Here is an 11,613-nt window from a genome sequence, read left to right on the forward strand (position 1 = left end):
CACCGGAGCCCCGGGCAGCCATCCCCCCGCCCGCCCCGGCTGCGGAGGTTTTCCGAGCACGGCCGGGCGGCATCTGGCTTCAAGGTGTGATCTCAGGGTGCTCGGTGCCAGCTGTGGAAAGGTCGCAAAAGTGGGGATTTCTTTGGCATACCCTCATCGCTCCCAGGCGATGGAGAGCGTCAGCCTCCTCCCCGCCTCACACGCAGCTCTCGGCATCACAAGCAGCCCTGGGGCTGCTGAGTGAATCGGGTTTTGTTCGGAGGCTTCCTGCTGGGAAAGCGGCAGGGTCACTGAGGTCAGATGGATATTCCGCAGCTGCGCGCTGGGAAAAGCCCACAGAGCTCAGCCAGCATGAGGGGGAACACAGTCGTATGTAGGTTACTGGTAAAAGCCTCTGGAAAAGCACCATTATGTTGGCTTTTGCAGAGAAAATAATTTTAGGGTAATTGTTTGTGAAGCAGCATGAGAGGTGAGTAGCTGCTCAGCTGCCAGACCCGAAGAGGGAACATTAGAGAGTGCCCAGCAGCCCCCTCCCATCCCACCGTGGGTGGAGGCGTTTCGGGGCTTGGAAAGCCGGGTTCAGGGGGCAAGGGCAGGCAAATCTATGAACACGGACAACAAGCGGCGAGGGGAGCGGGAGCTGGGCTGAGCCGAGGCCAGCGGGGACGGCGACGCCGCCCGTTCTCACCTGCGCTGCCTCCGCCCCGGCTGGCTCCAGCCCGGCACTGCTCGCCAAGCATAAGCATTTGCTCCTGGACAGCCTCCAGCTTCCCGTCAAAACCGTCACAGGACAGAGAGAAAACATGTCCCCGACCCATGCACGTTTTCACGGGGCTAATTGCTCCCATTAAACACACGGACTCCCACGCGGTGCCAGGGGCATCGCCAAGCCACAGGGGACACGGCTCCTTTCGAGGCTGGAGCAGCTGAATTCCCCCTGAGCTGGCTAGGGGGAGGTTTGTCCCCCCACAAGAGGGGCCTCCTGCTCACTCTGCGCTGGCAGCTGCCAGGCCTTGCCCGGCTCTTTCCCTAGAGGACAAAAGGCACGGATTTGGGAGGAAGGGCATGGATTTGGGAGGAAAAGCACAGATTGGGAAAGTCGTAGCAAGACAGTGCCTTAGAGCAGAGACATACCTGCATCCAGACAGACCACGCAGAAAGCCCACAACAGAAGCTGCAATGGATGCAGCCTCACCCTTTCTTACATCTGTAATTAAAAAAAAAAAAAAAAAAAAAAAAAAAAATTCAGTCCTCTTTTCAAAATATCTAAGCTTTCCAAAATAGAGCAGTATTAAAGCTTGGTTTAAAATAAGGAAACAAAAGAAACCCAACCTGCAGCTGTACTGCCTCCAGACTCACCTCCCAGCCTGCTGAACCTGTGCTTTGGGGGAAATTCAGGAATGTTGTGGTGATGCTAACTGTCACCAGAGAAACCTTTTCCACAAGCAGCCCAGAGCCGTGAGGGGACATTTGTCCCATGGGACAGTGCCACCAGCCAAAACTGCTTTCTCCTTGGGGTCATTGCAGGTGACACTAGATGATGTAGCACAAGATTAAAACAATGAGAGCTTTAACAAATGATGGATGTGCTGTTCCCCTCTAAAAGGGATCTTTCTGGGAAAGGATTCCCTTGCAACCAGTCTAATCCGGAGTTGACTTTGGACAGCAGGTACATCCTGCTGTTTCTCTGCCTTCCTCTCAGAGCACTCAGGACTGCCTGGGGCCATGCTGGCATGGCTGGGCTTCCTGTGGAGAGGCAGTTCTTGCTTGAGGCAGAAGCTGCTGGTGCTAAGTTAGAGAGTGGTCAAGGTGGACAAGTCCCTGAAATGCCGCCTTAGATGCCTTGCAATTTAACACCCAGGTAGCCCTGCTGGGCCATGAAGCCAAGCCACCAGGTTGGTCCATAGAAATCCATAAAAAGGCCTTTTTTCAACCTGGCATGAGGTTTCTCCCAAGCAGCAGAAGTGGTGGCTGCTCTGCTGGCTGTCCTGACCCCACACCCCCTTCTCCTCACTTGTTCCAGCTCCATTTAATGGGATAGGATGAGTTAATCCCCCATGTCTCCTCACAGCCCTATCAAAAGAGGATTTCTGCACAGGGGCTGGAGGGAAGGAAATCGATCATCCCAGCAATTGCCCGTCCTCACCCAGACCCACTGGCTTCTGCTGAAGGCCAGATCAACCCTTCTCTCCATTGTGGGGCTGGGTGTGGTTCTTGCAGGGAGCTGGTCCATGGCTACAGCTGCACCATCCAAACACTGTGTGGGGAGACCCGTGGCCAGAAAGGGACCCACGAGGGCTGCAGCACAGGTGGACATTACAGCATTAAATGGCAACCTTGTTTTCTGTTGTGTTTTTCTAAGAGATTGCACTCCTGACCAGACTGCATTTCTTGGTCTGCATCCCATATTTATCCTGTAATTACACCTTCAGACAAAGGCTGCCTGTCTGTGAGGCCCATTTTTTTCAGGACACAATTTTATTCTATGCTCTGCTTTCACTGTAATAAAATCTGGGGGGCAAGGGGAAGAAAACTCCCCACATTAGGAGTGAAAGCTGTTCTTTCTCAAAAGCTGCCCCAAGAGCAAAGGAGCTTGCTCAAGCCGTCTCCCTTTTCCCAAAGAAACCTCAGCCACTGACATCCTTTATGCTTTTCTACCACCCCAAAAGGATTAATGGCACAAACCATGTTATTATCCCATAAAAGAAAGTTGCCACCACACTGTCAGTCTCTGGGCTCCGCTGCTGCAGGAGCTAGAGAATTTCCAAAGAGATCCCTGCAATCCTTATAGCCAGGCAGTTGGCATGAATAAAGCTGATAAAGTTTCTCATTGGCACCTGCCTGGATCACAGGGATGAATTCCCACGAAATGGCCTTCCTGTAAAATTCCCAATGTTGCTATGTGCTTGGCTCTGGAAGGGTTGGAAAGGTCTGCAAGGCACAAACTCCAAAGGCAGTTGCAGCAGCTGTCTGAGCTGGGTTTTCCTTCAAGGGGAAGCACAGTCCTACTCAGTTCCTGCTCACACCATGCCAGGAGCTGACATGAGCCTGGCCACCCCCATTTCCCCAAAAACTGCCTTGGGATGAGCCCCAATTTGTTGGTGATGAGGTGAAGCCTGTCACCACATCACACTGAGCCTTGCAAACTCATCCTGCTGTATTGTGCAGGAAAAGAGGAGCCAGGGAGCATCTTGGCACAGAGCACACTGTGATCCCAGGAAAAGAACAGCATTATGGGACAGCCCTTAGGTGGAGTGGAGGGAGATCGCAGCTCTGCACAGCTCTTCTCACTGATGCAAAGATCACCTTAATTGCAGAGACCATTGCATTTTACCCTTGGGGTTTTCCCACCCTTTTCTGGCTGGGATCTGCGACCAATTTATGGACTGGCATGTACAGAGAGGCTGCCCATAATAAACCTGACTGGTCCATCCTGACCAAAAAAAGGGTGATTTAAATGCTGTCGTCCATGGGAAGCAGCTTGTTTCCTCAAGCCACTGAAAACTGGAATTGAAAAATGAGGTTTGTCAGGGAGAGAATAAAAAGAAGTGGGATTGACTTCTTGTTGATTCCTGCTAGAAGTAGATTTTTATGTATAAGGTATAAAATAGCCAGTAGTGATGTTTAAAAGCAGCCAGAAACTGTTTGAATTGGTTTTTCCAGGTGATTCTTTGACCTGAACTGACAGGATTCCACCTTGGCTGAAGCAGAGTTTCCTGAGGCACGTGGGGGCAACCAGCTCACCCAGGCAAAGGGGGAAGCTGCGGGGCAAGGATAGGCCAGGGAGTTTGTCTAGAGCAATCCCTCATCCCTGGGAGGCTCAAAATCCTCCTTTCCCTGAAGCAAAGCCTCCAGGGGCACAGCCAGAGAGCTGCAGCCACACTGGTGCCACTGGGGCTGTCACAGGACAATGTGCAGGACACGTCTGTGGGCAGAGGGAATGTGGTGTGTGAGGCTGCTGATACAGGAGAGGATTTGGGGTTTTGCAGAGATGGCTGTGAGCCAGAAACACAGTCTCCAGCAGCTCAGGGTTGGCAGGAAAGGATGGGGCCTTCAGCCTGGCCCAGGTGGGAGAACTGCTCTCTAGAGAAGGGTGAAGGGAGGAATGTTAATTAACCCTCTTGCAGCCTGTCTGGGCTATTGCAAAGTTAACAAGACCAAACTGCCCTGACAGTCAGGGAAGGCAGGACAAAGATGCAGAGGCTTACAGGGATTTGGGCCAGTGCAGAACAGGGGCACTTGTGGCATTTTAAAGTCTCTCCAAACAGCACTGTTGTACCCATCCATGGATTAATCATCCTCACAGGGATGTCGCAGCTCTGGATGATGTTGGATTACACCTGATGAGGAGAGGACTCACGGACAGGTACATACACCCATACTGCCTGTCTCAGAGTGGCAAACTAGGGCAAGACCATCTCATAGAGCCCCTTCCCTACACCTCTCCCTTCCCTCTGAACCCCTGCCATCTCGCAGGGAGCATTTGGTCCATGGAGCAGCTGTGAGGAAAAGTCCAGGGAGCCTGGAACAGGGCAGGGCAGGCCAATCACTGCCCTAGGGCTGCCCACTTGCCTCTGACCCACTGATCACCAGCAGGAGACAAACCCCTCCTGAGGCTGATGAACTTTCACCACCTGCCCACAGCCAGCTGGAGAAATGTCATCCAAACATCCTATCTGCCAAACCTGAGCCCTGATCTGCACAACGAAACACTCTCTGGCCATAGATTTGGGCATCCCATGTTTCTTCCCATTTGCCTGGGGTTTGATGTGAGGTTTTCACAAAGGCTCCTTTTACCCTCCGTGTTTGCTCTGGGCACTCTTTTTGCCAGCAACCTTTTCTTGCTTGTTGGTGCACTGGCTCAGAAGATTTTTTCCCCCTTTTTTTTTTTTTTGAAGGTTGCCCTGATCTGTTGTCCAACAGGATTTATCCTCATGTATACCTGGCAGGAGAAAACATCAGGTGACAGGGGAAATTAACACAGTACTCACTCCTGGTATAAGAGATTGCTCCCAGCAGTGGGTATGTGCTTCAAAATATAGGAAAATGCCTGGCATGAAAAGCCCAAAATTCCCTCTGGAAAAGACAGGGCTGGGCAGAAAGGTGCAGAGGAAGTGGGACAGGGAAGCAGCCTTTGGGTAGTGGCAACTCATCCTCAGCATCCTCATTTGCTAGGAATGGGCTTTTGATCCAGCTTTGCTCCAGCAAGATGAAACACCAAGGAAATTAATATTACACAGGTAAGGACAACCCTGCCCTGACTGGGATGGCTTCACACACAAGCAAACCTGTCCATGTAATTTGAGGGGAGAGCTTAAACTGGATTTAAATTGCAGAGTTCATTCCTTTAGAAATGGAGGCGGGTTTGGTTTTTTACAATTTTTGCACTGAATTGTGCTTTCCCAAAGCCAGACATTGCCAGGCTCTTCCAGGAGCCTCCTCACAGAAGTACCATGCCAGTACCAGGAGAAAAGACAGGGAGCAGACTTGGACCTGGAGCACTGTTACTCTGGGTACCTTTTCCAGCCTCTGGACATTCATAGCTCCTGGATCTCCTGGCCAGGACAGGTGCCTCTGTTTAGCAGCTCTGAAGGTTTATATTGCACAGTTTAATCAAAATTTTCTCCCGTTGAAAACTTTAGCACTTCCAGTGGAGTCTTGTGTAACAAACAGCACCACCCTGCCTGGGTGTGTTTCAGCGGAGCCATGGCCTTTCCTATCAAAGGCCTTCATTCCAGCTCTACTGTTGGCTGCTCCATCTCTCCCCTCCCAGCTCTCTTCCAGGCTGAAGAGCGTGAGGTGCGGGAACATCCCCCACTCCTTTCGACCTCCTTGTCACCCTCCTTCCCCAGCTCCGAGCCCCTCCTGTGGCCGAGGCAAGGATGCGCTGGACTTGGCCACCGTGTCCCACGTCCCCACGGCCGAGCTGGCTGCACCCTCTGGCGGCAGTCCTGAGTCCAGGCCCTGCTTCTCCGGGAATATTGCTCCGTCGTCTCCGGGAGGGGGTTTTGGCACCGGGCTGTGTTTCGCTGAGGGAGGGCTGAGGAGCAAGGGGGGAGCAGGGGGGTGTGGGGGCAGCTCTGCCAGCTCACAGCACCGCAGTGTGTGCAGCAGCTATTTTTATCCACAGGGCCAGCAGCTATATTTATCCAGAATGCCACAGGAGCCGAAAGTCTTGGAGGCAACTTCCGTGCTGCGGAAAAACACGATCTGGATGTCCTTTATACTGCCAACCTTCTCCAAACCCTACTCCCCTTCTCCAGGGCTCTTTGCTACCTCCTCAGCCCTCTTTATGTCCCACTAGCTCCATCGTGGGGATGCAGAACTCTTGTCCCTGCCCACGGTGAGGAGGTTAGAACCAGATGGTCTCTAAGGTCCCCTCCTACCCAAACCATTCCGAGATTTTGTGATCTCCCCTCTTGCACAGCCATCTCTGGACTCCCTTTCCTGCTACACTCAGAGCAAATACAGGTTTTCTGTGTTTAAGCTGAACATCAGGAAGAATTTCCTTACAGAAAGGGTGATTAGACTTTAGAATGGACTGCTCGGAGGGTGGTGGATTCACCACTCCTGGAGGTGTTTAAGGAAAGACTGAGTGCCATGGTCTGGTTGGCATGGTGCTGGTTTGGTCATAGGTTAGATTTGATGATCTCAGAGGTCTTTTCCTAATTGATTCTGTAATTCTGTAATCTTAATTTCCCTCTCCAAGGGAAATTTCCGCTGCATTATCCACCCAGCCTGCCGACTTGTGAAGTTAAGAGCAGAGCCCTGTTTGTAAAACCCTCGCTGCCCTTCTCGCGGCAGGACAGGTGAAGTGCTCTGCGCTCGGGACGCGGAGCTCGCCTTGGCAGGAGCCATTCCCTGCCCGCGGGTGCCCTTCCCGGCAGCGCCGGGCTCTGCAGGCTCTGGGTACCGGGCTCTGCCAGGTCTGGGCGCCGGGCTGAGCGCCCAGGAGGAGCCCGGCTCCGCCCGCAGCTCCGCCCGGGAGGGCAGTGCCTGCGTGCCCCGGGCCGGCCCCGCCGGAGCCCCGCCGGAGCCGGAGTTGCCCCGCTGGCCATGGGCTCCCGCCTGTCCCTGGACGCCTCCGTGCGGGTCGTGGTGGTCGGGGGCGGCTTCGGAGGGACGGCGGCCGCCAGGATGCTCAGGTCCTGGGGCGTGCCCTTCGTGCTGGTGGACATGAAAGATGCTTTCCATCACAGCGTGGCCGCCCTCCGGGCCGCCGTGGAGAGCGGTAAGGGCTGGGGCAGCTGCCCTGTCCCACCGGGGCCTGCGGAGGGACGCGGGGAGCGGCCGGGAACGGGGTGCTGGCACTGCCTTCCCCGCCCTGCCATGGTGAAATGCTTGATGTTTTCCATCTGGAAAACAAATACTTGGCACCGGGAGGATCCACAGCCCGTCTGTGGTTAAGCTAATTGCACATCTACTGGGAAAACTGAGCAAAAACTGCTCAGACCATCTTCCAGCCGCCCCCCCACCCCCACACCCTTGTCTTCTTTTTCAATTTTTTTTTTTAATTATTATTTCAAGAGTTTAGAAGGTGACTAAGCTAAAAGCAAAGGCGGAAGAGGTGAGTCAATCACTTTCTGAATCTTGCTCTTGAAATGTGGAGCAGCCGAGCCTTGAGGCCCTGGATGATAAAACCCTGTCAGAGCTGCCCAGGCCTGTATGGGCCCTCGCTTGGAGGCCAGGCCAACTCCATTCGTCTAGTCACTGGGGAATTTAGGGGTAAAATACCACGTTTGAGGCTGGGAATAAGCATCAAAAGGATAGCAAAAGTTTGGTCTGAGAGGCAGATTACATGAAAAAAGCCTCTGACACCCAGCCTGAAACTGCCAGGACCACAGAAACAGTTATTGGTAAACCAGTACAGGAGACATGAGGGGCAGAGACAAAGCAATCTGGCCAAACACGTCATGTGATGTGGGGCTAAGGTCTTGATGCTCCTTGATGGGCAGAGATAACACCCAGCAAAAGCCCAGCCCACAATCCCAGACACCTACCATTGTTTTTCTGAGCAAGGACACCATGAACAGAGTAGATTGTTAGCCTCCAGAGGAGAGTTCTCCCATTGTCTCCTCTTCCCACAGGATTTGCCAAGAAGACTTTCATCTCCTACTCGGTCACCTTTGGGGACAGTTTCCGACAAGGCAAGGTCGTGGGCATAGACCCTGGGAGGCAGCAAGTTCTGCTCAGTGATGGTGAGGTGGGTGTTGCAATGACCTGGCTGCCTTTTGGGATCACCTGCTAGTGCACAGAGCCACTTCAGCAGGGTGTTCCATCCTCCTGAAGAACGTGGCATTTTTCCCTGCACAGCTCCATCCTTTCCAGCTGAGCTAAGTGGCCTTGTACTGTGCTGGAATGTGGGTGTGCAGTAAATACCCAACCCCATCTCCTGCTCAGCTGAGCTTTTATTCTTAGAGCTGGATTTAGAGCTCAACAATTAAATCTGGGGCTCAGATTCTTAATTAACTGCAGGAAGAGCCAAGAGCAGCAGCATCAATCACTCTTTTTACCCAGAGGATCTCACCTCTGTTAAGGAGAGAGTGAAGGAGAAAAGTTAGTCTCTGGAACCAGCTGTGAGTGTCCAGCATAAGTATCATGTTATTCCCTGTGAATTTAGGGTAATTTCTTTAAAGCTCTCAACTTACCTGAATGGTGCTTAGCTCAGACCTTGAGGAACAGTTATTTGGTGTGACCTGGACTGGGTCTCTTCCTAAAGTCACTTCCTGACAGTGGTAAGCACTTTCCTAGTAATGAGCAAGGGATGAAGATGAGGGAATGAGTGACAAATACCTAGCAATAAACCACTGTGTTCTAGGCTCTGCTTTCAAGAGGTCTAAAATCCCATTCTACCTTCTGCCCTCCCAGGAGCTTCACTACTCCCATCTCATTCTTGCAACAGGCAGTGATGGGCCATTCCCTGGGAAGTTCAACCAAGTCATTGACATGGAAAGTGCCATCCAGACCTATGAAGACCTGATTAAAGAGGTGAGGAACCAATTCTTAGGAAATGCTGCCTGCCTTTGTTCATCCTCCCTGTCCCAGATACCACTGTGGCTATCTGGAGCCAGCTGCGTCTAAGAGAAAGGCACACAGGGAGCAGCCAGAACAAGGAGCTTATCATGGCTTCTCCAGCACAAGGGGAAACCTGAAATGCTCAACACAGTGTTATGGGGTAGGCAGGAGGAGTGCACAGGGCACTCCTTTCTCGATGCCTCTTAATGAGCTAAGAGGTTTATTGCTGTTGGGCCTGTGCTGTGTCCCAGAATGTCCATGGAGTGACTGAAGATATCTGGCTTCCTGCCCTCTGCAGTTCTTTTAACACAAATTTTCTCTTGAAGATTGAGAAATCTCAGCGCATCCTGGTAGTGGGAGGGGGTTCTGCTGGAGTGGAGATGGCTGCCGAGATCAAAACCGAGTACCCAGACAAAGAGGTAGGAGCATCTTCATCACAATTAACTTCATCCTGGTTTCTGAGACTGTTCTGTGATGGTGCTGCTGGAGGTACTTGAGAACTGCACATTTGATTGCTGAGCCTGCAGCCAGCCACCAGCAAGGACTGTAGCACTAAGTGCCCCTTCCTGGCTTGTTCTTGCAGGCAACAATCAAGGTGAAGGGAGGCCAGCTGTAGCTGCTCCCACCTTGCATGCACTGAGTCCTGCTCTGTTCCTGTGTCCCCATTTGCTGTTTTGTCCCTAACAGGTCGTCCTCATTCACTCAAGAACTGCACTGGCTGATGTGGAGCTGCTGGCCAGTGTCCGTCAGGAGGTGAAAGAGATTCTCCTCAGGAAAGGAGTCCAGCTTCTGTTAGGTATGTCCTTAATGATGCCTCTGAACCCCCACGAGCTGCTCTTCCTTTAGCCAAAGCATCTCCTGCTGCCCTCTTTCTGACTTTTTTGGTTACACATGGCTCCTTTGAGTTCTTCTTTCTCTGGGTTAGCTGAAAACCACAGCCTAGCAAAGGTTTGTGACCCAGGGCTCTCTGTTGCAACAGGTGAAAAGGTCAGCAACATGGGAAACCTCAGGCCAAACCAGTTTCAGAAAAACATGTTAGTAAGGACAGAGAAGGGCACCGAGGTGGTTGTTGACATGGTGGTGCTGTGCACAGGGATAAAGATTAACTCTTCTGCATATGCTGCTGCATTTGGTAAGTGAAAAAACCCAAACTATGGGGTGGGGAGAAGCAACACATTTTTTCAGTGTCTGGTGTCTGAGGGGTGTGAGGTGGGGAATGGGCTGTGTACAACCTGTGGGGGTGATTCTACCGAAATATCAAAAGATGATGCATTGCACAACACTACAGTGATTAATTACAGCAAGGCAAAAAGCATCTCTTCCCTGACACATAGAAGAGAGGGTGAAAAACAACCCCTCACTTTGTGTCAATTACATCAGCAGTATTCTGGGGTCTCAGACCACAACAAGCAACACAAAGCTGCTTCTAAAAACCTGCTGTTTGGCAAAACAGGTGACAAAATGGCAAGTAATGGTGCTTTGAAAGTCAATGAGCACCTCCAGCTTGAAGGCTACGAGAACATCTATGTCATTGGGGACTGTGCAGATCTCAAAGGGCCCAAGATGGCCTACCATGCTGGGCTCCACGCCGACATCGTGGTGACAAATATCATCAACAGCCTGACACAGAAGCCTCTCAAAACCTACAACCCAGGTAAGGTCAGCTCCTAGCACCTGGCTTTAGGTGTTGGACTGCTTTTCTGCAAGGAAGCTGACTCTCATGGGACTCTGAACTCACTGAATTCACTGTGAAGGAATTCACAGTTGGGCTTGTCAGTTTGTAGCTCAGGCTTCAGATTAGTACTTGCCAAAGACACAGCGTCATTCTATCACACCTGTCCTTTCCACACTAATGTCTTGATAAATCTACTAGTGGGAGTGTGCTATTCATCAAACTTATTTTCTTTTCTTAAAACTGCTCACTGTCCAATTAAATCTTGGGAGTAAGATGACTTGCCTTTTCCTTCTTCCCTTAAACTACAACAAACACAAATTGAACAATCTGACATCAAAAATCTAGTTGTGTAACGGGTCACCTTCTTCATGAGCACTGATGTAAACACCAGAACTATGCTGAAAGCTGTTCCACATGGATACAGGGGAGCTGGACAACAGTTGCTTCACTTACACCTCTACATCTTCTTTGCAGGATCACTAACATTCCTGCTTTCCATGGGCAGGAATGATGGTGTAGGCCAGGTGAATGGTTATTACGTGGGACGTCTCCTGGTGACCATTGCCAAGAGCCGGGATCTGTTCATCTCCAAGAGCTGGAAGCTGATGGGACAGACAATGCCCTCCTAAGAGGGCACCAGTAACAATCCAGCAAGGAGTACAGCAACTGGAAGAGGGTGCACTTCTATTGCTTGGACTGGCTGATATTGTTCTCTGCAGCACTTCCTCAAACCACTTGTCACTGTGACACATAAATGGGGTGCCTGCCTTGCTGTGAAGGGGAAGGAGGCACTTCCCAAACTAACTGCACAGTAGTTCCCATACTAAAAACCAAGGAAGAAATGTTTCTTTTACTCCCTCCGTTAAGAGAACTCTGAGGAACAAGTTTGACTTACCTTGATTTGTAACAATAAACATGGTAGT

At 51.5% G+C, this 11,613-nt stretch overlaps 1 protein-coding gene across 2 annotated transcripts; it reads left to right on the plus strand.

The window, feature by feature from the left end:
* The first annotated feature begins 6,999 nt into the window (after positions 1 to 6,999).
* On the plus strand, positions 7,000 to 11,569 carry AIFM2 (AIF family member 2). Of its 2 annotated transcripts, XM_083866106.1 has the most exons (8): positions 7,000 to 7,231; positions 8,088 to 8,203; positions 8,869 to 8,988; positions 9,342 to 9,434; positions 9,703 to 9,811; positions 9,995 to 10,147; positions 10,469 to 10,669; positions 11,165 to 11,569. In XM_083866106.1, the coding sequence occupies exons 1-8, from the start codon at positions 7,057 to 7,059 to the stop codon at positions 11,317 to 11,319; spliced, it is 1,122 nt and encodes a 373-aa protein (XP_083722232.1). In that variant the 5' UTR covers positions 7,000 to 7,056; the 3' UTR covers positions 11,320 to 11,569. The 2 variants fall into 2 exon arrangements, with proteins under 2 accessions (XP_083722232.1, XP_083722233.1); XM_083866107.1 differs by lacking the exon at positions 8,869 to 8,988.
* The last annotated feature ends 44 nt before the right edge of the window (positions 11,570 to 11,613 follow it).

The sequence above is a fragment of the Zosterops lateralis genome (assembly GCF_965231275.1).
Source record: "Zosterops lateralis genome assembly, chromosome: 8".
NCBI classification, from domain to species: domain Eukaryota; kingdom Metazoa; phylum Chordata; class Aves; order Passeriformes; family Zosteropidae; genus Zosterops; species Zosterops lateralis.

What these genes read in the sequence shown, in the direction of transcription:
- AIFM2 (XM_083866106.1), top strand. Translation starts at nt 7,057, where the DNA reads ATGGGCTCCCGCCTGTCCCTGGACGCCTCCGTGCGGGTCGTGGTGGTC. An exon ending in CCGAGTACCCAGACAAAGAG is followed by an intron (nt 9,435 to 9,702) that starts GTAGGAGCATCT and finishes TGTCCCTAACAG; the next exon opens with GTCGTCCTCATTCACTCAAG. An exon ending in TGCATATGCTGCTGCATTTG is followed by an intron (nt 10,148 to 10,468) that starts GTAAGTGAAAAA and finishes TTGGCAAAACAG; the next exon opens with GTGACAAAATGGCAAGTAAT.